Source organism: Pezoporus flaviventris, unplaced genomic scaffold, assembly GCF_033815535.1.
Source record: "Pezoporus flaviventris isolate CSIRO_AGI_PZ_B2104156 unplaced genomic scaffold, CSIRO_AGI_Pfla_v1 ptg000031l, whole genome shotgun sequence".
In the NCBI taxonomy this organism is placed as follows: Eukaryota; Metazoa; Chordata; class Aves; order Psittaciformes; family Psittacidae; genus Pezoporus; species Pezoporus flaviventris.
Genome location: NW_026892579.1, coordinates 57,200,983 through 57,228,059, shown reverse-complemented (window position 1 = coordinate 57,228,059; position 27,077 = coordinate 57,200,983). Strand labels below are relative to the sequence as shown.

Below are 27,077 nucleotides of genomic sequence, written 5' to 3'. Positions count from 1 at the left end.
ACAACAGCTAGAAAACTATTTCCAATGACTCACAAAAAGAAACGAAGGGTTTAGACCACATATTAAGGAATATTCTTTTTGTTACAAGTAACCAATCTACCAAGATTAATTTTGTGGTCTTAAAAAAAGTATGTTCTTGTGGGGTTTCTACTACTTCATGGAAAATCGAAACCATGGTCTTATACTCCCTATGAACAATCCCCTGCTGCAGCTAGACCGTTTATTTTTGCCTAGTGCATGCAGAACAAATGACTACAGAGCGATAGTTTGCAACTCTCTTCTGTGTTCATATTCCCTGCAGTTGCATACACTTCTGTGATGAGACATTTAGGAATACTTAAGAGAGGTTCTTCATATCATTTTGACCCAACAAACCTATGGTTTATCTCTGCTTTCCATATGCCAACGTAGAGCTATTGTTTCTAAGGCAAGTTAATGCTCCTGCTCAGATTTTGGCTAACACGCAGCTCATACTAAGGCCTGATGTACGCTGGGAACAGCTCCATGAGGTCAAAGGGAAAGCAACACACAGACAAATATTGTGTGGAAGAAGGGCTAAAGGTCATTATGCAGTCACTTCCACCTGCAGCTTACCATCTCCTGTGGTGATCATCCCTGCACACTGATTGCCAGGCAGCCAAATTCAGAATCCCCTAGCTCATGGCAGTTGTCCAGACCAAACTTCCAAGCTGGAAGGTACAAATATGTCGGCTTACCCAAAAAGATTTTGAAATGGATCTGCCAGCAGTGGGCTGCTGAGGTTTCCATGCTTCCCCTGTGATATAGGGAAGCATTGTGACAAAGGAGCAAGGATGAGAACTCTTGCTGTTTGGCAACTATTTCACTCACAGATGCACAAGTTACAAGTTATGAATTTGAGAACTTTTGACTTAGAAACCTCATGAATTAAGTGATGAACTAGCAAATTCACACGTTAGACTAGTCAGTACAAAGGAGATTAAGCACTTGTATGACATGTTTGTTCTTCTTCCTAGTAAGCTCATAAAACAAAGTTTAAATTCCAGAGTACGCTCCCCTTGATGAAACATTCAAAAGGGCCACTTTCAGCCCTTACTGATTATTAGGTCTCACTTTCCAATTCTGATTGCACTACAAGGCAAGTAGTATTATAACTCAGGGTATCATGAAGCTACTTTTTTCACTACATTACCACGTTCACTTTGGAGAAAAACAGAATAAAAATGTATCTGAGGATGGATGATACTTTAACTGGAAAGCATCATTTTGTGTAAGAATGGCATATATCAATTACAGCTGTAATTTTTAATTGCCACTATGATTACATTGTGTTGAATGTAAACAAGGTAGTAAATACTACCCCCAGTTCTATTCACAGAAATTCTTATATGTAATGTATGAACAAACAGGAAATGTGCCTTCAGGTTGTCAGGGAAAGAAACAAACAGGTACCCCAAGTCATCTACTCGAAGTAACACAACAGTCTGTAGGAAAGCCAGAAATAAACCCAATATGAAATCCCTGCTGTTGTTCCTTAACACTCTCTCAAGCTAGCTTTATCTCTCTGACAACTTCCAGCTCTAATTTACATGAAAATCTGACCTTGTTTTTACTCTGTCCTACAAGCAGGGGAAAATCAAGTTTGCTTTTCTGTTTCTACACTATTAGAAAACACTTTATTAAACAATTTCTCACTTATAGCAAGGGAGCACAGTCTTTTTAGTAGCACAACCATGTCAGAAAGGGGCTTTTGTATCTTTGTTCATAAAACAGTAATATAAAAGTGGCTTTCAGTTTCTTGCTGCAAAGTATAATTCCCCAACAAACATTACTTTAATCTCCTGTAGTGTTGTAAAGATAAAGATAATGGAAAAGGCATACAGAAATAGCATCATGTATGCCGTCTATTTAAAATAAGAATGCTAAAAAAGTTCTGTTTATTTCAAAACTCATACTTATCAGAAAATTACACAGCTCAGTAATCTTGTGCTCACTACTGGATTTGAATGTACAACTTTTTGCTGCTGCTGCTATTCTGAAAAAAACATAATAAACCAAAAAATAACAACACATTCCTCTTTCTCAGGTCACACTTGAGAACCTCATATAACAGTACAGTCTCAGCCTGCTTGTAAAAGCTGTTTTATTACTCAGATACAATAAAGCATTGAAACTATTTTTATAGCACAAGGAAGTACTGCATAGCATTTTGTTGTTTAATGAATTTGACTGCAAATAATTACGCCAGCACAAAATGGCCAGCTTTAGTAAATACCTACCATAGTAGCCAACTGACAGTCAGTTGTGACATGTCACAGTAACAAAACAACAGCCACTTTTCTGCAATGCACCCTTTCAATTAACTGAATGCACTTCCAACTGCTACTTGAAGGACCTTTAACAATATGTGTGGGTTTTCCAAACCCCACAAGAATCTACTGTGTGTACAGGTACTCCTGATCTAAGAGGAAATAAAACCACCTGTGTGGTTTTAAACCTGAGAATAATAGATTAATTTTGGGTGTTAAAATAAGAATGCATGAAGCGTATGGTGCACTTCAGGACATCTCATTAATGCTCACATAAATGTTCATTTTTATTGAATTTATCATTTCCAATATAATCCTTAAAATAGTACTCAATGGGAATTTGGTATATAAAAGGGATCATCTAATCCACTTGGATATGATCAGATCACCAGTTTTTTTTCCAACAATGTCATCCTATAAAGGCTGTGTCAGAGAAGCCCGGACATATGCACATCAGCATATGCAATAAAGAACAGAAGCGTGCTACCCATTTACTATTGAAAGAAACCACTCGTGGCATTAAGTGCAAGTTTGCTACTCATTTTATTTCTTGTCATCTCTAGGCACCAATGACAAATCTGACAATAACATATTAGAGATACTTGAGAAAACAGGAAAAATCTCGATACCTAACCCATTTGTGTAGGTTTATATTCATTTCTGTTTAGATATACATGTCATATATGAACTGCCAGTGAAGGTCAGATCCTTTGATAAATGTTATCTTAAGACTTACACTGAATGCACTCGCTATTGGAAAAAGATACACCTCACTAAAGTAACTTTAATTTAATTTGTTCTTGTGCGTACCACCACGACTTTACACATTCTGTAGAAGATTCTGAAAAGTCAAAGTTGATCTTAAATAGCCATTTGGTTTTAACATAGAGAGTGATCATAGTCAAGATAACAGAAAGGACCCTACAACCACTCATCTTAGTCCAGGTGCTGGAATGCTAAAAAGTTAAAAATAAAAAAAAATTTTGATGACAAAAAAGTTTAAATACAATTGAGGTCTGGCAAGAAAATCAGTGCTTGGCATTTATAGCTTATTTAGAGATATTCAGTGCAGGATGAAGTTGCTCTCAAAGAGATTAAGGTCTGAATATGAGATTTTAGTATGACCACAATGCAAGATCTTGATACTGAGTAACTGTTTTCAAGCATGTCTTACTAATTAAAACCCAGTTTTGTCAAACAAAGGATTTGCATGAAGGAAAATCAGTTCTTGGAACAGTATATGACAGTGCATGATAGAGAACAGAGAGAGTGTGATCCTCTCCAAAAAAAGGCATCATTTTGGTAGTAGAACACAAAGTGATACACACTGTGAGTGAAACTAAATAGAAATTCAAAACACAGATAGATTCTTTGGAACAAAGACCTCATATGGACATAGGTACGACATAATATTGGCTAAAAGTACAGGTAAGGTTTCACAGATGTGTTTGGTAAGTTAAGCTGTAGTAATGAGTAAAGTGATGAACAGTCATCTCTATGAATATAAAACTGTGTAACAACTCAATAGACAGACAATTTCATAGTGATAAAAGCCTGTCAATGTTCATATTAAGCAAAGATACACGTATGTGTATCTATCACAGAACGTATATTGATTCAGGTTAAGACCTTGGCTCTCAGATGATAATTAGAAATGAGAGGTGTCTTTTTCTCCAAGCAGCAGCTAGACTAGCATAGTTTTTCAATAATAAAGCAGTTAAGTATTAGTTGCAAATGAAGGTTCTGATTACAATCCTGAAAGGAACATAAATTTAACAGGCAATTTCAGCTGTAGGTAAGGAAACAACAGGAGAATGCTCTAAAGTGACAAGTTTACACAATTAGTCATAGCCAACATGGGTTCACAAGGGGAAAAGTCATCTTTAACTAACTTAATTTCCTTTTATGATAAGATCACCCATCTAGTTGACCAAGGAAAGCCAACAGATTGGGATTTTGTTTGATTTTAGCAAAGCTTCTGAAATTGTCTCTCCCAGTATCTTTATGGACAAGATGTCCAGCATATGGCTAGACATGTCTATAAACCGGGTTAACAATTAGCTGGTAAGTCTGGCTCAAAGGGTTACAGTAAATGGGGTTACTTCAGGCTGCCAGCCTATCACCAGTGGGTTCAGTTTTAGAGCCAGTACTCTAATATTTTTATAAATTATATGGATGCAGGATTGGAATGCACATTAAGAAAATTTGCCAATGATGCTAAATTAGGAGGAACTGTGGACTTCCTCACTGGTAGAGTGACCTTATAGTGAGATCTGGATAGAGAGCTGGACCATCATCGATCATATGAAATTTAACAGTATTTTTTTTCCCAGAAGATAGAATAAGTTAAAACATCTAGGACAAGTGAGTGTTATTACTTGAGAGGCACACAAAATGGGATTTCTATTCTACTCACTCTCTGCCCTGTGCAACTGCTCCCCACCTCTTTAATTCTTTGTTTTACAGGCAGAGTTATACAACTTCCTACCTGTAGTTTTGCCTGAGAAATAACGCTACCTCTTTACTACGGTAATGTTTTCCCTCTTATAGTTGTTTGTGAACTATTAAAGCTTTACTTGCAGGCATTTGCCATTTCAGAGATACTCAAAACTACCTTTTAACTATATATCATTTGCTCAACAGAGAAGATAAGGCCCCAAAGAAATAAATGACCGCTGATACAAAATACCAGACTAATTCCTATTGCTGTAAGATCGACTTGGCAAAGGCTACTTAAATAACTGCAAGCTCAATATAAAATAGTGACAATTATCTGAAGTCCTTAAAAAGATTTGTAATGCTTACCTCAATGACTCTTGTTTCAAAATCTTCATAAGTTTCTGTTGGAAGGAAAATAGGGCATTACATTTCCTTGTATTACTTATCTAACAGCACAGCTCTCTGCAGGTGGTATAATTTAAAAAGGACACAATTTTTATGTAACTGTAATTTATAAATTAATCTCAGCAGTAAGTAGAAAAGTTAAGAATAATTTGAACAAACGTATCTAAAGTGAGCTTTAGTAGTTGCTTCTTTTTAAAAAGACCTCAAATACATTTTTTTTACTTGACACCATTCACTCAATCATTCAATCTTTTAGAATAAGGCCATTGAAAAACAGCATATAGCTCATATTTATAAAGCATAGGTTTGGGTTTTATTAATTCCTTCAGTAAAATCCACTTATGTGAAGAAAACTAGTTAAAAAAAATCCAGTTAAATGGTAACTTCTCAGAAGTTTAATACTGCTTGTTATTACAATACAGCTTGTTATAATTAAGAGATAACAACTGCTAAATGCATTCATTGTGCTTCATTAGGGACCCCAACCTCCAACTGCAATCAGTATCTGATGTTTTTAAGTACCATACATGCAGAGAATTAAGATGGAAACACTCTCCAAGGACTGTCCAATCTAAATAACCAGAGAAGCACACAGGAAGAAAAATAATCACTTTTTAAATGGTACAGCAAGACATACAAATTTAACTGCTTGCTCTGAACATCACAAAGAAAGCAAAGTTGACAGAAAAACTGAGACATCCCCAGAATCTGTTGAGTATTTTGATCAGAAGCTAAGCTATACATCCTTCTTTTGGAAATCACTGCAACTCACCACTTACACTGAAGCATTTTTTTTATATTATATCCGATATTCTTCCTCATTCTTAACAGCTGCAGAAATGCCTTGAAAAATAACCATCCACAATATGTTATGAAAACAACGTCTTGGGTTTTCACTGGCTGGCAGAGTAAACTGCTTTCCTTCCCTAAATACTGCTCTAAAACTGCAAATGAACCCCAAATTTCATACCCACTGAGCAAAGGCTGTAAATGGTTAAAAAGAAAAAAGTAAATCACCAAATTAGTCACTTCCATAACGACCTAAGTATTATCCAATATTATTCAGAATATTCTGAAACTTGTATCAGCAAGATACAAAGAAATTGCAAGTATTTCTTAATACATATTTCTGTGAAGTACCAAGAAGGGGAGGATAACACAAAACAATATACAGCCACTTCAAATAATCATGTATCACATAGCCAGACTTTCCTGCCCCCCCCCTTCAATTTCAAAATCTGCCTGAAAAAAATGTCTTTGCAATCAAAGATAATTACAGCACCATTTATTTTGTCTAGTAATAGTTAAGGCATTTTGTACTGTAAAATAAAGATCACTTTTATGTCACATCTATGTTCAAGTCTTTTCATCACAGTGCTAATGAAACACCAGACACAGAGTTCAGGTGTACATTATATATTCAGCCCTAAGTGGTAAACATATCCTTTCCACTGCACTAAAAGTTACTAAGCTTCTGCTCTGTCAGAAGAAGAAACTTCAAAATAAGATGTTTTTGAAATGTCCTACAACCTTGCAGGGAGAAGAATGGGAGAAGAGCAAGAATACTGGAGAGCTCTGGGCATGACATGTACTGCCTTCAAAGGCAGTAAGTCAAACAGGAGAGCACAAAACCGCGCAAACTGTGGTCCACTCAGATCCTCTCCATAGGCCTTCACCCTGACACATACTGTAAGAATTGTCAGCAAGCAAATCCCTTGGGCTTGGCTTTCAGCAGTTCCATCAGCATTTCTCAAACTCCATTTTAGAGAAGCAGGCAGAAAGGCTGCATATCACAGATAGTGCCAAAAAGATCCTATTTTCTCTGAGTTTCTGTTTCAAAACCCGATGACCACACAAACACCTGAATATAAATTGCAACTATATTTGTTTCCTTTCATGCAATTGAGAGCATACTTATATTTGATCTGTATTTTAACACAGATGCATTTTCCAAAAGGAGTATCCTATTATCAGCTTGGCTGTGGGAAAAATTAGTGACTTGAAAGCAACAAAGTAAAATGCAACATCTTGGTATAAGAACCAGAACAGATCAGAGACCCTTCCAACCTCCTGCTTTTCCAATTTATCTCATGAACAAGAGCATTTCAGTGGAACATAGGAGACCAGCGTTAATGAAAGCAGTTAATACTTATTTTATTTGGTGCAGCTACAGTGGGATTTTGGATTAAAGCTGAAAACAGTAAAATGGTGAAGAACGATGAAGAACTGGGGACTCACTCCTTCACCAACACTGCTTTATTATTTACGCATAACCTCCAAGACAATTATAAACACAATCATTCCTGCATAATCTAGAGATCTGTTAATCTACAAGAAGCAGAGCTCTAGCTCACAGTATACGAATATCAGCAGGTACCCTGTTTCCTCTCTGAAGCCTCTTCAATTGCAAAGACATACTGTAAACTTGAAAGAAAATTGGTTTTATTTCCAATGGAACAATACTGTTCCTTCTCTGCTCCTAGTTAGCACAATAATTAGAGGTGCAGTGGAAGAAGATCCCTCTGAAAGAATGAAGTGTATATAATCACAGTATGTCCCCAATTATCTCTTTCTTTTTAATATACTGGTCAATTTCAACCAAATTTGTCAGATGTTGAAGGCTAACAACACTGAGGTTTCTACAAGCTTCTTGGACCCATTTTCACTGGAAAATATGAATGCTGCTGAAGGGAAGCTGCAGCTTATGCTCAACCTCCAATTGTTACTAGAGATTCTAGTATCAGAATACTAGGAAGGGCTGAACTGCAGAATCTCGGAACTCATTCTTACTTAGACAACAGGGAATCCATGCCATAGTCTCAGCTCAAAAGGATTCATTTGTTTTATTCCTCCTAACACCTTCCCAGTGTCAATGTCCCAGATCCCCTGCAAAATCATTAATTACCTAAATAAAAGGATGCAGAAAGAACTATGGGGAGCAGAAAATCCTCAAAATTTGTAGCAGATGAAAAGGAAATCAGTGCATACTGATCAGAAACTGTTTTTTCCCAAGCAAATTTATAATATAAATTGACAGCTTGATTTGCCTATTTTGACTGTACTACCCTTTCCTCTTTTTGGCACAACTTTACTACAGCCTCCACACAGCCAACTTTAATGCAAGTAATCAACACCAACAGTATCAGCCAAAAGCAAAATCAATAAAAACACCGGAAGATAAAATTCCTATGTGCATAAATGTTGTTTGCAACAGCTGCCACTTCTTTTAGTGGAATAAACTACTTGAAAATAGATTTAAATTTTAAAACAACACAGTCTTGTGTTCAAAGTATGAAACTAGAAATATGAAGTTTTCTCAACTTTCTATATATTCCACCACTGAATTATGGGGAATTTGGAACAATTCATTAATTTCTCAAATCATCTATTTTTCAGTTGTAAGATTCTGCGACGGTTGCCAAGTCCACTGTTACGTCACTGCCTTCCGTGGAATATTTGCTGTCAAGGTAATAAAATGAAACACGGGGAAGTAATTATAGGAAATCTTTCATTTGTATACTAAAGCATTATGCTGATATTAAAATAGAATTAACTGCTCTTAAAACTGAAGACAATCAAAAAAATATTTGAACAGATTGGCAGGCAAACTCTCCTTAAATGCACAAGGTAAATCTGAGGGAAACCATGTATCTCAGACGCTACAGTGACACAAGCCACAGAAACATCTGTACCAGCTACAGGAATGGAAAACCTGAGAAGGGAACAAAGAAGTAGTAGATAATAATAATGGCATTAGCTTATAAAGCATAAAGCCACAAAAACTTCAATCTACATGGACAAAGGCAATAGATCACACTGGAAGGACAATGCCGTCACTACCTTATGGCTCAGCTCAAAGCATGGTTGAATTTTTAGTTAATGTCCAATAGAATGTAACCAGATAATATTCACAGACAGAAAAGAAACAACACAAAGCATCAGGAAGACTGAGGCACAAAGGTGACTGCAAGGTGAAACAACAATATAATTCTGATTATATGCACGTAATTTCCCATTTATGTTGACTTGTTGCAACATATGTTCCAAGATCCAAGCTTACACTGGGAGAACATATTCCTGGGCAAAAATAGCTCCAAAAATATTAACAAGCTTAACACTCACAATGACTGCAACAACCCTGAAACAACAGCGCTAGGAAAAAAAATAAAAATCAACTGTCTTAGGTCATCTTACTAGAAAAGCCTAATGAAAGACAACAATAAACACTTAAAATGTTTAAATATTTTAAGCATCATTAACTGCATTACAAGAAAAACTCAGCTGAGTAACAACTCATTTCCATATTTAATCAGTTGAAAAGGATTAGGTTTCTAAATGTTAAACAAAGCTACTACAGAATTTCTAGTGGTTTGAATCAGAGCATTGTAAAAAAAAGTTAAGGTCAGCACTCTAAGTATAGGACTTCCAGTTTCACTGTATTTAACCAGCAGCAAATAAATATATTCTACTAGCTACATTCAAACTACATCATCTTTAACCACATTTCATTATCTGAACTAAGACAAAAAGCCTGATTAATCCCACAGGATCCTTTAAGAAGCTACAAAAAAAAACACAAACAACCCAAAACATGGCTGTAGTTCATACTCCAATTGTTGAAAACAGAAAAACTCTTTCCGTGCTTCAAGACTCCTGTAACAGTCTACAGCATGGTACGTTACACTGTAATGCAATATAATATAACATCCTACAGTCTATAATATACAGTCTAACAGCTATATTAGCTGTGATTTAGCAAGTTTCACTTGTGTTAACACTTGTTCTTTGATTTAGCTGCCTTGCTTCATGAATGGGCATGTAAAACAGAAGTACAAAATCAATTTTCATTTGTAGAAAAAGCCTTGATCTCACTTGTTCCAAGCCCCTTATCAGAAAGACAAAAGTAAGACTAAGACAGATAATCAGTTTTCTTACCTCCATTAGGACCTGGGTCAGGAGGATCCAGGATGACACCTCCCCAACACTTTCCACTCCAACCTCCCAGCCTCTTAATTTTCATTTTTTTTCTCTTCTCATAGGTATCCCTCTGCTGAATAAGTTCAGACTGAATTCTCTCTCGTTCTTCTTTTTTTCTTTGGCTAATTGCCTGGACTTTCCCACCTTGTATCACAGGAGCGTTAAGACCAGGCCAGAGGAATCCAGACCGTCCTTAAAAATAACAGAAAAAACATGGTTTATGCCAGATTAAGAGTGAAATGCTGCACACTGGAAAAATGCGATAAAAACGGAAGGTTCTCGCATATTTCAAGTGTGTTTTATGATACAGAATTTGTATTTCAAAACCAAGGACACATTAAACAATCAGGATTTTTTTTAAAAAGACAAAAATATATCAAGCAGTTCTGACACCAAAGAAATTAACAGCAATTTGTCAATTTATTAAATCAAGAAACATTATACATGAAAAGGTCAAGACATGTCTTCAACCCCTTATTTATGAATCTACCTTCACCAATCGCCTGGCCTTTATTCAGATTCTTCCTTAGCTTTTTCTTCCTTCTCTTTCCTCTTCCTTTCCTTACTCCCACACCAGTCTCTGCCAAAGCTCCTTTCCACAGCTCATCAGCTGTCACTGAAATAAAAAAAGCTTTCATAAGCATTGTACAAGTATAGCTTATATAGGAAACTGAAGCTGAACATAGAAAAAAAAAACCCAAACCTGAAAGGTTAACCCTTGTTTGACCTTCACTGGGATTTATGCTGTAGGATTACTGCCTTGTTAAGTGATTCTCTATGTATACACATCTGGTGCAGAGATGTGCCTCTACTCATGACTGAGATCGGGTAGGCACACAGGCAGGTGCATGGGTTTTTAAATCGATTTTGAAAATCCTTTGAAGGCAAACATTCCTAACCAGTAATCAGTAAGGTTATTAATTCCCAAGTCATTAAAAGAAAATAATTCATTAGAACTCTGCAACAACACCTGTAAGCACTTATCCAAGGACAAATATCAATGACAGCCAACTTGAATCACTCCTAAAATTATCCAAGGATTAGCCTGCTTTAAAAAGCCACAAAACACAAGAAGTTAACCAACAACATAAATCTGCTGCTGTGTTTCACCCAGGGGCAACGTTACTATGGCAGTTTAAATCTCGTCTTCTCTAATTAGAAACTGATTTTGTTTATTTGAAATCGGGCAAAAAAAAAAAAATCAGCAAATGCTTTTAACCAAGGGAATTAAAATAACTATGCTCAAATAGCTACAGTTTCCCATCAGCATTTCATGCTTGCTAGATTAATGCACATAAGAGTCCTGATCACAGATTGGCAAATGCATTGAAACTGGGGAAGCTCTGCTATGCTGACAACATGGTGAAGGCCATGAGCTATCCAAGATTTCCAGAGGTATCACTAAATGCCCAAGTTTATTTTTTTATTGAGTAAGTTTGTATTAAGATACAAAGATATGACACCCATCTTTTCAGCCAAAAGTCCTTTTCAAAGTGGGATACAGAACTGTGTGGTATATGTGCTATCCCTGGAGACTTTAAGGCCAGGCTGATGTGGTTCTGGGCAATCTGATCTAGATGAAAATGTCCCTGTTGATTGCAAGGGGGTTGGATTAGATGAGTTCTGAAGGTCCCTTCCAACCCAAGCTATTCTATGGTTCTAACTGTGATTCTTTTTTGAGAAGTTCAATCCTGAATCAAATAACCAAAGCTCAGTACGTTAGGAAAGCAAGTGCACAAGGAAGGACACACAACACAAGGCCAGAAAGCTACAAACCAGCATTCCCTCAAGATGGACAACAGCAGAATAGCCTAGAAAGTACTACATACACAAATAACATAATATATAATACATGTATAATACAGATTTCAGCTGTATTACAGACAAGTGGAGAAAGTGTAATATAGACAAGCAGAAATGCCCATGGATAACAGCATTTATCACAGCTCCCATGTGCTGTGAGGCAAGAATTGTATTTGCTCCTGGGTAGGCTTTAGTCACTTCAGAAAAGAAATTTTTATCTTTTCTAGGCATTCAAGTGAGCCCTAAGATACACAGGTTTATGGTTAAAAAAATCCCATCAACAGTAAATGTATCAAATGGCTTGAAAACAGCATCTAAACTGTCAGCCACTAAAGAAAGTTTCCAGCTGATTACAAACTGATGCATGTATCTGTGTGCTAAATAAATAATAGTAATTAAAAAAATCTTCTGCTGCACAGAACTCACCAAACAGAAAAACCTAACTGCTGACTCAACATGTTACTTTCAATAAAGGTCAAATGGTGATAGGTACTAGGCTGTCTACAGCTAGTGAATATTACCCTAAGATGACACTGCATTAAAGCTGAGTCAAAAAAAGACCGGTGGTAAGTAGGTAATGCATGATGCAGCTTTTGATGGTCTAAAGTGGACTACAGGATTCTTGCATGAGTTGGAAGTTTAATGATCTATCATGTTAAGCTTCTTAGCTTATTCAGAAAACACTGTGTAACTAGCAATTTATTTTTCTTCATGATAATCCTGCTAGCCTGGAAACTTGGAATTACAATACAGGTATTTACATTTTCTTTGCCAGGTTATTTTTAAGCTGGAACAGTTCCCCAATCTGCTGCAGTTCATGTGGCCTCATGAAGAGCTGTAACAGCTACAAGGAGGCTGCACAGGGGCAGCAACAAGCAGTTGAGACACATGAACAGAGAGCTCCTGAGCTGGTTATACACTCAAAAAACCTCCAGCACTTTGAGCTGTATTCTAAATATCTGTATGATAAGATCACTTAATCCCAATAGAGGAAAGAAGCAAAAGGAGATTGTTTTCTACCAAAGGAGATCAGTCAATGCCAACAGATCCCGCGAGATGAGGTCAGACTGAGTCAAGTTTTGGCCTCAAGCATTGCACAACTTCTGACAAAATTAAGACCAGATGAAAACGTCACATTCGGTAGCAAAGTGCAGTTCATCTAATCAGTCTATAATAATACCATCATGTGCTTGGAAAGCAGCTGCATTTAATGAAACATCAGGAGCCTGCAGGCTGCAGAGCCGAGAGTTCTTTGTAAGATGGCAGATATCACACTGATTTCAAGACAAAGTGACAAGAACAGAATATGGAAAGGATAGGGTGCAGTCAAGAAGATTACAATGGTGGGGATACTGCTTACAATAGACAGACAACACAGCAACAACAAAAAAACCCCTGACCATAAGAAAGATCAATCTGACTTGGCAGCAAAGCGCGAAAATGATTCAAGAGCACATACATAGGCAGGAGAAATGAACTGTAGTGGATAAAACCCAAAACAGAATTGGGGATTGCTGTACTCCTTTTTGCATTTGTAAATGCTCAGAAATGCTCTGAAGGCATGCAATCTCTTAGTGATTTATGGCCTTTATTTTGCCTTTTTAAACTTTGATTTTTGCATGCATTCCTACAGAACTAAAATAGACCCTGTCATAAAAGCCCCCACATTTCTACTCAGTTACCAAAAGGTCCATAGCTACTAACTGAAAAAAGAAATACAAAAAAATGTGTCATATATAAAATTTTATAAGTTAGAAAAAGATCCACTATTTAATTTTGCTGAGAGCATTCTTTATGCAAGCTGATTGCTAACAACTGCGAATAGTAAGTCTGCATGACACCATTCCATTCTTCTTAACCCACATAAAAGATGTTTGTAATATTCTGAAAAGGATTTGATTTCATGTCTTTTTAGACTGTCCCTCAATTTCAGGAACCTGAGAGTCCCAGGGCACACTTCAGAGGAAGATGAGTGTTAGATCACACCTCAGTAACTCACAACTATTACTGAAAAGACTCGCTTTAAACTGTACCAGAAAACCGTATCCTAGATCATGATAAACAAAGATTAACAGCAGATTTCTTTGCCTACTGCAAGATGAGTTCCCAGCTTGCTTAGAATATGAACTACAGAGAAAGACAAGTAGCAGTAAATTGGAAAACTAAAGGGAATAAAAGCAGAAGAAATAATCAATTTTATAAGTAGGCTCACTTCTACTTACAAGCAATTTTTCCTTAAGCTTTTTAATGACAAATGGTCTTGTAGCATCAGAGCAGTGGAAATCCAAAGACATTAATATTAATTATATAATAAAAAGGCTAATGAACATGTTACAATAAACACGCATCTTTCAAAGTGCTGTTGCCCACTAGTGCTGTTGCATCTATACATCTGTATTACCTTAAGGAACTCACTGAGGTCTTTTCAATCACTAACATTCTCTTTCAGATTTCAGCCTGGAATACACACTTTTATTAGCAGACAAATTCTAAAAAGGTATGGCATTTCAACCCCTTGCCTTCTTTAGACAGTGGGTTTGCCATCTCCGAACAAAAAAAAAAAAGATTTGGAAAAAATACTTCACACTCAAGAAACGTAGAAGAGCATCTGCAAAGGAAATCTGCTGCTTACATAATCTATTACAAATTGCATGATAAATTACGCAGTCTAGATTCAGCTGCTTAATGACCACAAGGAGACATTTTTTCTCAGAAGGAGGTTAAAGGCTTAAAAATCAACTCCTCTAGGAACCAAACTGCAGAAGCCTCACTATACTCAGGTGCAGAGGGCATTTCATTGACCTTGTCTTCCCTGAAGAACACATGCTTACCCATCCATAGGAAAGAGAAGATGCTCTAGTCAGAACATTTACATGGGCTCAAAAGCAGCCAATTTCAAGCCACCTAGAAGTGAAATAAATGAAAAAAAAAAAGAAAATCCATTTGCAAATCACTGAAGGTTGTGAGGTTTTCCTAAGAAAGCATCTCTACATGCTCATCCAAGTCTTAGTTTCTTCCAATAGCATGAACTGCTGTTGGAGACAGGATGCTCAGTTAAATGAGCATTTGGTCTGACGAGGTGAGGTTTTTCTCACACTCTAGAAGTTCATTTTTACTTTACTGCTCTAAGACATCACTCTAAGGTATAATTTTCATATTCAGTATCTGTCGATTTTGAAACACATTTCTGAAAGAACAGTATGGATTCTGTAAGTTCTTAGAGAACACACACATTTCTATCACCTTACCACAACTGGGATCACTGAGGACTGAAAAGAATAGGCCAAGCATTAAACAGGTACGGAAAGCAAATGATGGGCCTGCCCTAAGAGCTGTTCTCTAGGTATAGCTGAAATTGGATGAGAACAGGGAAAACAATATATTACTTATTTGTACAACTCTGCCTTTGAGGTTCACTGTAGAACAAGACATCACTGCAAGATGTTAAAAACAAACCCATACCCGTTCTTATTCTCTGCCATAGTCGTACTTTCAAAAGTCTACCATTATGGCTAGCATTTTAAGGATGTCCATCTCTGTTAAGAATTATGCAACTGTATAGTAGACAGTGAAAAGTCTGTTCATGTCCCAGACAGCTTAGAAACAAATTCTTCACTACTAAGAACTGCATTTCAGTATTTGTTCTGAGCAGGCAAAGCCTCAAGAGAAAGGTCATTCTGACAGCGTTCATGAACAATTAATATTAAGTCATGTTTCTAAAGCAGGATGTGCTGAGAGTCCAGAAATATAATGAAGTTAATCTTCATAAAACTTTTACTATGTAGCTGTTATCTACTATTGGAATTAAAGTGAACAGAGTAATCCACTCACTTTTAAATTAAACAAGTTCTTAGTGACAACTTCACTGCCAATAAACTGATATCTCATCAAACAGGAGTTTTTATCATGGTGCTGATATGATGAAACTAATTTATTAAGCAGCTTCATCACAGAGGAACAGGCAGAGCTGGATTATTCCAATTTATGATCTCTTCAAAAGAGACAACTGCAACCCTGTCTCATCAGAGCTAACTGAAATAGTCTACAGGAGTTTTAAACATTAGGCTTTTCTTGTAAAATGACAGCTTTCTTCAGAAACCTACAAAGCCCAATAGTAGCTAATTTTTCTTAAAACCCTTGATGGCTTTTACCCTATACTTCTGTTATTTTTGACAACAGATCACAACAATATTTTAGCACTCTTTCATCAATTTAACCAAAACTAATTATCAAGGCCAAAAAGAACTATGGTCAGGTGCTTCCTCAGTTTGAAAAATGGAATACAGCAATGACTAAAATGCTGTTCAGAAATATTATCAAAACTTACAAACCTCTGGTAAAGCTACACATCCAGTTCTACCTTTCAGTAGAACTGACTGATGCATAAACCTGCTAGTTCTGGTGAAGTACACCATGAAAGGAATCCTCAGTCACATGCCAAGGTGCTGTATCACTGTAAAACTTAAAATGCTGTATTTTGTTAAAACTGCATGCTGCTGATCTCAGAAAATTAATTATTCTACCACCATCATTGCAGGTGATGTATATATCCATTATGGGAAATCAAAATTTACAATTAAAATCTTTTTGGGAACCAGTGTTTAAATCACATCAGCCTACATAATATCCCCAAAAGATTCAAAAGTAGTTTTGTCAAAATCAGTGTGCTCATCCTGAACAAGAACTGCCCTTGCTACTTCCTTTATCACCAAACTGCAACTGGCTGCCATCATGTGACATCATAGTTTCTTGACTCCGTGTCCAACCTCAATCTGCAAGCAGAAAAGTGTAGGTCCATAAGAAATGATACATAATGCTGGATTACTCTTGAATTTCCTCAGTGACACACTCAAAACATTGGTTTGCTCAACTGCAAGGCACCTCTTACATTCTAAATGGACGTGTATGATGTACATCTGATACAAGTTCTGCTGAAAGATAATGAAAAGAAAAAATTCCTCCCACCCCTGCAAGTGATGGGCGGCTACTTTAACAAAGCACGTGCTCTTCTTTATAACTCTGCCTCCAGCCTCTTAAGATGTCATCTTCTGCAGATATTATCTGTTAGTTCTACAGGGCCTTTATACAAACCTAGAAATAGTGAAGAATATTAAGCATTCAGTCTAGACAGCCTTCTACTGAATAACTCAAAATTAATTTGGATAGCAGGTGGTGTCTCATGCACTGCAAGAATATGGACATTGAAAATGTTCCAAGAAAGACAAGGACTACTGCAATACAACAAAGAGGAACATTAGGCTATGTAAAAGATTAGAATCATGGGACAGATTTAAGATGGTTTTAGGTAATCTTCACAGACTAAAAATTAGAACTGCACATATCTGTAATGTATCTGCTGAAAACTTAAGCTCATTTCTACTTCTCACTGCTAACCGAATTGCCACAGGACTGAAACAGAAAAAAACCCTAATCTAGGAACAAATTTTCTGGCTTCTGTTTGATTTTGCTAATAAAAGGCTGAAGCTTTAGGGGCTACCTTCTTAATCACAGAAGTTGAAGAATATAATATAAAAAAGTTAAAGTTCCCATTATCTGGATTGCATTAAAAAATTAGTTTAGGTGTGTCTGCACATTCGTCGCCAAGAGATGTCTGTATTACATATTATGGTAGTACAACAAAACCTCTGGAGCTAGAAAATATTATTCTGAAAGATGCATCCATACTGCTCCACAGACTTAGTGCATTTCTCCACTTAACTGCAAACCCTAAGCACGCTTTCGCAGTGTACTTGGAATTAGAATTTCACATTTGTCAAAACTGACACTTTATCACAATGTCATCAGGAAGCTGTAGACATGAGATTTTCCAGTTAGCCACAATTCAAGTGCTGAATAAAGCCATCTACAAACCTAGTCGTTGACAGACTAAAAACTTGTTGTCTTAAAGAAGGAACCAAAATTGCTCTAAATTATCTGGACAAACATCTGAGAAATTATGGGGGTTTTCTTCGTAGCAACTTATTAAAAAAATAAGACCTTAACTTAGCTAACAGATGCTGTTGTAAATGCCACTATGTTTTGAAGGTTGCTTTAATTACTAAAGCGGCCTTAGCGTCACCAGAGGGATACGAAGAAAAGATTTGGGTGAGGTTTGTAAACAAAACATCACTGCCCTAAAACTAAATGAAAACCAGAGGCCAAGCACCTTCACAAAAGTCACACTGCACAGCAACATAGCAAAACCCAATAAAATAGCCCTCCCCATTAAGTACAACTAACTGTAAGGCATTTAACATTCACTCCCCTTTCTCTGCCTCCAATTAACCAACTATTCTTTGACACACAGGCACCACCCTTGTAAAAATAAAAAAAAAAAAGAAAAAAAAGGCAGTTGTATATTTGGATCTCTTTATAACATTTAATGCTGAAACATCAGAACTCTTCATATTATACCAATGACAGTAACACATGGTAACTCCTTAATTACTTATCTGGAGTGTTCACACTTAAAGAATAAAAAAAATAAAAATCACTGTGATCAAATTAAGCAGAAAAAAAATGAACAATATAATACAAAGCAAATTCACACAGCCCTACAAAAATTTAACGTAAAATGTAATTTAAAGGAGCGGGCTTTCAGGAGCTGATGTTTCCAAGAAAGAACAGAGATTTATACCAAGTACAATTGCCTCCAGTGTGCAAAGCCTCTAGAGACAAAACATGTTACTGTGTGTATGATTTTATATTGTTGGCCTGAATGATTCTCCCTTGATCATTACAATCTAGTTCTATAACCTCTGAAAAAAATCATCCTATTCCTTACTCTGTATTCTAACTAAGAGGATGTATCACCTAGCAACAGAGAAATTAAGTTTGTCTTTTCATTTGTTCCCAAGGGTAGGCTAATGGAATTGATACTCTGATTTGGAAAGCATGATTTTTATATAGTCACAGTATTAAATAAAAGTTCGTTATTTTCATATACACTTGGATACACAACAGATATTGAGAAAATTATGCTAGCTGATTTGAATGACTGGGATCAAAGATAACTCTTATAGCTGGGAGGCAAATACATCTGTGTGTACCTCCGCTTCTTTGAAGAATGACAGCCCAGGAATGTACTGACAGTTAAGGAAAACTGATCTCCCTATCCTCTCAGACAAAAGTTGGACTGAAACAGGCACAATAAAGACATTATCTGCAAATACCAGGGCTACTGAGACACACTGAAAAAGGAGGCAAGATTTTTCAGAGGAAGTTATATATTTTTAAAGCATGAGCTGAAAAACCTCAGGCCCTTCCACATCTCTAAATAAGCATCTCTAAATTCTTAAGTAAATGGAAACCAACCTGTTTCCCATAGTGGGGACAATGGAAAGCAAAAAGGAGGAACAGAAGCTAAGCCTGGGATAACAAGATCATTTAAAATTATTTCATTACAAACTCACTTAAATATGTCATAGGACAAGAATAAACTCATGTATATTTCTGTCTCAGAGTTGCAGGAGACAACTATCTAGGTAAGGATCGCAGAGTGCCTAGGGTAGTTGCCATTCCTCTTATTTACATTAATTTTGTCAATTTGAATGAGTTAAACTGTTTTAATAGTTACGTTGAAGCTACAGATGTGCCTACTAACAAGAGCATGTTAATATTCTTATAGGTATGATGGAAGAGAAATAAACGTTCACTAATGAGAAAGAAAGGAATGGTCACCTTTCTCAGTCACAAAGAGCCTGTCATTTGATTGACATTTCACTTGAAAATTGTTTCACATAAAATGGTCATATCTGCATTTTTAATGTTACTACTTCTGAAGCAACTACACTGCTAGAGGATATGAATGATTTATACTGTTACTATCTACTCCATTTGAATTTTGAAGATTTTTTTTTTTAATTCTGTAAGAGAAAACGTGCTTAGACTGTGCTTTGAAATAGAAACCCTCAATCTTCTGAATCTGATGAATACGTAAAGGAGGCACACTTATATTCTTCCAAGTTGTTACGTCTTATTAAGCCAATAGTTACAGGTAGATTGCCTAAATATAACTTGTTCAAAATTTTGTTAATTCAGACAATGCAGGTGCCATCACAACAAACATTTTAATTCAGTCGTCTAACAAACATTTTTCATTAAGTCATCTAACAAGACAGCTGGCAAACTTTCTGCTAAAACAGAGCTCATCTAGACTTCATGAATATGAACACAGGCATAACTAAGGAAACAATCTAACCTACAAACTGTAATCACACTGCAATCACTTGCAATGCTAAATTATAAATTTAAGATAAACAAAATAACAACAGTGCTTAGCTTCTTACATATTCATCTCTTGTGACTGGTTGGGTGCCTAAGAAAAAGTTCTACATGATATTTTTCTGCAGTTAGCATCCTTAGAAAACTTTTACCATGCAGAACCTCCAGTTCACACACCATAGCTTTTTGCAGTTCAAGACCTCCCTACCCTCAGCTGTCTGAAATCAATGATAAGAATTTACTGAGTAAGATGAACAGCTAACCAGCATGACTGTTTAAACCATTTCTTTAGCAAATGTAGTAAAACTTGTATTTTTCTGCATTAAAAATGTAGAAAACACAGTATTCTGCCACTTAGATGTTGACAGGAATAGGAAGAGACCACCAGCAGTTCTGACAGCCTGATTCTGCAGAAGTCTTGTATTTGATGGATTATAAACAGTCAAGGAACTGTGAACTGCTGCAGTTATCTCCTGCAGAGATTATGTTCTTACTATTCCTTCTTATCCCCTTTGGGATAGGATAAGGAGCCACAAAACAGGTGGAATGGCCCCTTCAGCTATCTCAGTTCACAGTCCCAAGTGTGAATTTAAACAGCTATTTCTCAATTACGTTAAGTACACGTGGAAGAAAGAACTGCAGCCGGCCAGACAATTAGCAGGACACTGTCAACAGGTTTTTGTTTAAAACATTACTGCATTTTAGTTATTTCTTTTTTGAGACAGCACAGCTGGAACGGTACGTCCTGCCTGTGCCTCAAAATTAATTTAGAAAATAAACACACAATTTATTCTTAATAAAAGAGTATGAAACAGAGGGGAAGGTACTTCCCCCCTCAACCCAATGATGGGTATTAGATGGATTGATTCACTGTGACGTGAAACAAACCCTTGCTTGCTGTTAAAAGATAATTAACTGACCTCGCGCATGCACTTCTGTCAAATAGGTGTAGTTGCAACTATAATCTTAGGAGACAGGTAGCTAGAATAGATAAAAAAAGTTACTATACATAGATTTTCATGACTGTATCTCTCCAAAGCAAAATTTTCTTTTCTTCTTCTGTTTTTTTACAGATAATAATTTTACTCCAACTCAAGACTTACACGTATTGAAGAAACTGCTTTGTCTGCGTTGCTCTACTGTCACAGTCCAGGGGGCAGAGATGGAACATCGTGCCTGGAAAGCCCATGCCAGGCTAGAATATGAACAACAATTTCCTTTCACCGGCACAGAAGCAAACCCTAAGAATAAAGACAGAAAGGTGTTTATATAAGGGCCATTTTCTTCTTTAAAACAGCATTTAGTGCAAATATACACACCAGAAGAAAAAATCAGCAGTATCGACTCATACAGCTTAATTTCCAAAGGGAATCAAACTTGAACTGTCTGTCCTGAAGTGCAAAGCAAGTTGCAGGAGGTTATGGTGGTGAAATATTGCAATGGAAATTGTCACAAAGAGAAGAAATCTAGAAGGCTTCTAACATATTGGTGATAGAGTGAGAATGCACCCCCAAAAAGTAGAAATATTGTCCTTGCAGCAAAATGTGCAATATTGAAAGTGATAAATATACTACAAAATACTGTACGTGCTATGAAAACCAAATCTGAAATCAGCCCAATAATCCTGCTCAATATCATCATTAATGATGTGGAGGATGGGGCAGAGCATACCCTCAGCAAGTTTGCTGGTTATACAGAACTGGGAGGAGTGGCTGATGCACCAGAGGGTCATGCTGCTATACAAACGGACCTTGACAGCTTGGAGAAATGGGTTGACAGCAACCTCAGTGTGCATATTCAAGAAACTAAAAAGGGCTATACTGTCTTGAAATCAAGTTTTCAACATGCTATTCAGAAAATGACAATAGAAAAACCCTACTTCTTCCCAAAGTACATTTAAATTAAATCTTTTCAGATGGTTTTTAAAAGCAGAAAATAAGCATGACTTTTATCATGTTCTGTTACCATCCAGTATCAATAAAACAACCACCATTTTTTGAAGTCAGGATAATAGCTCCTTCTAGGCAAATCAATTCCTGTAGCAGGAAGATCTAAAAAAATTCAAAGTCATCTTAAAATGTGAATTTATCATCATTTACTACTATAAAAAGTTAAAGTTGACAGTAAAACACCATCATGAACAATTTTTGAAAAATTATCAATTTTCACAAAATAAAAAGTGCCTAGAAACAAAAAAGCAAAAACAGGAATAGAAGGTTCTTAAATATCTGGTTAAATTCACAGAGAATGCAGAACATATCACTGAGTCACAGTATGAGACGCATACAAACAATATGCTACAGTCACTACTCAAACGCTTCCTTTCAGTTCAAACTGCTACTGAACTAGTTGTCACTCCTAGTACAAACTACATAGACAATAATAACTCTATAAGCACGCACAATTATTGAGCTGTTTTGTGGGGTTTTTTTTCAATACACATTTAATGACAAACTGTTCACCTACAAGACTAAATTAACAGCTCATCTGAGAATAATCTTCACCCAAATTACATGAGGTAGTAATCTATTTCTTGGACTGGTGTGCAATTAAAGAGCTTATTTTTTTAAAAAAGAACTCCATGCATCTACAACAAATTCAAATTCACACTGTTTGGCAGTATTTATAATTTTCTGTTGTACCCTTTAGTTGCCTACAGCTGGAAACTTCTTCAAAATAACTGGCAATATCTAATCCTGTCTTCCTCACACACTTGCATATTTTGTCATACCTCAAACGTGACTTTAGGTGGCACACTTTTGCCCACTTCACATACTTCCTGTTGGCCTATAAATAAACATATCTCCTGATAATTTCTTCGAACAAACTTCTTTTAATACAAAGGCATAGTAATTCTTAGTTTTAACATCTTTCTGAGAAAGATGAAAAGAAACAATCTGGAGGCTTACGAAGAGATGCAGTGATTCAGGCTAGCAGCCTAAGTAGCCCAACATTCTGTCTCCAGGAAGTACTATAAGCAGCTGGCTTGGGAAGAGTAAAAAGTCATCAAATATGCACAATACTGTCCTCCTTTATATTTTCTCAGTCTCTGACTACTTTCAGTACAGGTGATTTCCTCAGAACCATGCAGATATCTTGCATCCACAACACTCCTTGATAAGGAGTCACACAAATCTACTGCTCACCACATCGTGAGCTAGGTTATTATTTTATGGCCAGCAAACAGAAGAAAAGGAAAAAGTCAAATGTCAGAAAAAGAAACAGCCAAATGATCACTGGTGTGATAGAAAAAGGTCAGAAGACTTTCAGCTGATCTCAAGAAGTCTGGTGATCCAAAGTTATTTTTAAAAAGTACTACAATATCCAACTATTACAACTCATAACAACTTGCTAAAGACCATTGTGAGATCCTGGCTTCAACTGAAACCAGTGACAAATCTCCTGTTTTCTTTAAGGATTCAATCTTCTTTAAAGTGAGAACAATTTATACTTACAAGACTCACAGTGAGAGAATACCAGCTTCGGGCTGGCAATCAAAATTACATGTCTAGGAAAGCCTATGGGCTTTGTTGACCATATTCTAAACATCAGATGAGACACTTGGTCTCTGAATTGCAGCAGGACAAAAGAAGGAGGAAGACAGGGAAAAAAAAAAACAACCCAAAACCTAACCTAACCAAATCTATATGATTCTCAAAGTCTGAAACACTGAGTACTGGTATTTAATAAAATATACTCACACACTTCTGTACACACACTGCTACCAAGGGAAGAGATACTTTGAAAGGAGAGCAAAGAATAAATTTATGAAATGTAAACACTGAAATGTCACATCTCAATAAAACAGTGTTTTGACATGTAAGTATGTACAGCTAATCCATTATATCCTCCATTCCCTATACATCCTCCAAACATATGACGGGATTCTTATCTAAAACCTGAATCATACATAAAAGCAAGACAGGTCATGAGTGCTGGACTGATGTCTTGCCACCAGCAAAAGACACGCCTCTCTTAGCCATGCTCTGCACTAACATAAAATTAACTTCTCAGTGACACTTACATTCCTGCTATAAACATTACAATTAAAACCCTGCATTGACTTTTAAAGTGCTGGCTAAATACAAGAGCTGGCTAAATACAAAGTTTTACATACATTCATACATTCAGCACTAAAAAAAAAAAAAAGAAAAAAGAAAATCCCTTAACAAAACCACTATAAAATATAAACTGCTTTTTAAAAACCCTCCAGCTGCCTTGGAAAATTTTAGGTGTAAAGAACTTAATTTCTCAAGCTAAAACCCACAAATTTAAAATCACAGCGTATGGAAAGGGTCATTATCTACCTGGGCTAAGCATGGAACACCAAAGTAATCAAACCAGAAAGAGTTAGAGGGTCACACCTGAAGTCACAGATTATTTTAATAAATTATTTAGGAGCAGATGCAGCCTTTTATTCTTCCTGGTCCATTTGAAAGAAGTATTATTTCTTTCTTAGGATATACTCTGTAACTAGACAGGGAAGATGTTTCCCTCCACCAAGGAAACAGCACTTGCCTGCTTTCAAAAGTCCTTGAATGCCAAGGACTGCCTTTAACTGCAGTTTGGCTGTGGAATGGGCATCACTTCATTAACAATTACCCTGAGAAAGGAAAGAGACCAGAAATGCATTAACTGCTTAGGTTTGGGTTTTTTTTTTTTTATTTTTTTTTTTTTAGGAGTGGAGGCAAGGAAGTTTTCAGGAGACTGTACAAGCTACAAAAAAGCTAAGAAATTTATTTTGCCTTCGAAGGTGAGGGAGAAAACAGGGACATACTCTACTGAAAGCCAAAAATATGCTCAGCTCCCAGGTGTTCTAATACCAAGCTTGAATATACTTTTACCAATATAATCTGGCCTTTCTTCCCACCTCAGTTGCCAGCTTCCCCTGGAAAACACATTCATGTAGCTCATTATCACTTTTGCAGAGAACATAAGTGCACACAAGCTACCTAGGCTGTATAAAGGATTCTGAGACAGGTTCACCTAGATCTATTAGCAGGGTGCATAGCTGATAACAGATGACTGACAGCGATTTCCAAAGGCACAGCTGGCCTGCCCCAAACCCTGTAATGATGAACGAGATCTGCATGCCTAACGCCCATTCATGATCTGAAGTACATGTTTACTGCACGTGAAGAAAAAAAAATATGGTAACTGCTAAGCACTGACAACAAAAAACTTGTCCACTGATGACAATGCAAGTGTAAAGCTACTTATTTCATGAGGTATTTATTACGCTTCCTGTCCTGGAGGAGAATAACATGCAAGAGCAACTAGGTTGATACTACATAGGAAAATACAGTCTTTTTAAAAGTTTGTTTTGAAATTCCCATTAGCATTATTTAGATATAAAAGAGGATTCGTGTAGCTCCTGCAGGACCAGGAGTGACTTGACAGACAAGGGAATGTATGAAACTATGGCGTGTTCTGATCCACACACGTAGCGAGTAGCTCCCACTTCTCTATGTGTTGTTCTTATCACTAGATATTTAATACTGTGCCACAGTAACCACTGTAAAGTCTCACAGATGGAGCGGAGTCCAAAAAACAGCAAAGTACTTCTTCCATGCTGAAATTAATAAAATAGAGGGGGGAATCATCACCAGGGCTTACAAAACACAAATAAGCATATGTATAGACATCTCAGTATTACAGTGATCTCTGAAGCACACACTCTGATTTCCTTCTATCCCCTAGCAGCGCTGCCGAGGTCATACCAGTGCAAGCTGGCAGCAGGCCGCAGGGGGTTGCCCTTAACAGGTCATGCTCCAAATCACAGAATCAGCTAGGTTGGAAAAGGCCTTTAGGATCATCAAGCCCAACATCACTCCGGGACTGCCAAGACCACCACTAAACCTTATCACTGAGGGCCTCATCGACACGTTTTCTGAACACTTACGGGGACAGTAATTCCACCACTGCCCTGGCCAGCCTGTTCCAATGCTCGACGGTCCTTTCAGAGAAGACATTTCTCCTAATATCCAATCTAAACCTCTCCTGGCACAATCTGAGGTCGTTACCTCTAGTCCTATCGTTTGTTACTTGGGAGCAGAGAATGACCCCCACCTCACTACAACCTCAAGTTATAGAGAGTGATAAGTGATAAGGTCTCCCCTGAGCCTTCAGGGACGCAACAAACCCACCCTCCAGGCTTAGGCGCGTACACATGTGTACACATATGTGGACACACACCACATCCCACACCACCCCAGACTGAGGAGAACCGCACAGGGCCTGGGTCCCGCGGAGGCCGCCTGTACCAGGCCGTTCCCACTGGAGACAAGCCTCCAAGCGATTACCGCCTCCCCGAGGAGGTGCCCCCGGTACCATGCGCTCCCCATCACCTCGCCACGCCGCTCGCAAGGCGCCAAAAGCGCACGCCCGGCCGACCGCCGCCGCCGCCATACTAGCCCCTTTCCCTGCTCTCGGCCACCGTCCTTTGCTGCCCCCAGCACTGCCTGATGAAAAAGCGACAGGCTGGTAAGCGGGAGCTAGGGCTGAGTGCAGAAAACCAACTGCTCACGCTCAGCTGCAGCTTTACTGAAACGCTCCCGCCGCCCGGCCGCCTCCCAAAGGGAAGCTGCATGTCTAACGGCCAGCAGGCAAGCTGACGAACAGCCCCGCAGCAGAAGCCAGGCGTAGGACCCCGATGTTCGCCGGGGCGGTGCGGTTGTCCTCACGTAGGGGTGCGGTTGTCATTGCTGCCCGTGGCCCAGGGCCGGGGGAGAGGAGCGCCGTGTGCTGCTGCCGCCGCGTTCGCTGCCCTTGCCACCTCCGGCAGCTGCGGGACCGGGCTATGGATGCAGCGGGGCGGGGAGAGTTATCGGTGCTGGGCTTTGCCCGACCCCGAAGTTCGCATGAGCACCAGGGCGGCAGCTCTTGTCTGGAGCTCGTACGGCTTCCCTAGGAGTCACGATGTCTGTCACGGTGGTTCCATTC

At 37.7% G+C, this 27,077-nt stretch overlaps 1 protein-coding gene across 2 annotated transcripts in view; it reads right to left on the bottom strand.

Moving 5' to 3' along the window:
• Positions 1-26,611, bottom strand: part of MRPS5 (mitochondrial ribosomal protein S5) — a 42,597-nt gene extending 15,986 nt beyond the window's left edge. For both annotated transcript variants that reach the window (XM_061461362.1, XM_061461363.1), the window contains exons 1-5: positions 26,483-26,611; positions 21,239-21,376; positions 10,600-10,725; positions 10,068-10,301; positions 5,094-5,128 (exon numbers count right to left, since the gene is read on the bottom strand). In XM_061461362.1, coding sequence (XP_061317346.1) covers positions 5,094-5,128; positions 10,068-10,301; positions 10,600-10,725; positions 21,239-21,376; positions 26,483-26,543 — 594 coding nt within the window. In that variant the 5' untranslated portion in view covers positions 26,544-26,611. The remainder of the gene's footprint in view (positions 1-5,093; positions 5,129-10,067; positions 10,302-10,599; positions 10,726-21,238; positions 21,377-26,482) is intronic.
• Positions 26,612-27,077: the final 466 nt, after the last annotated feature.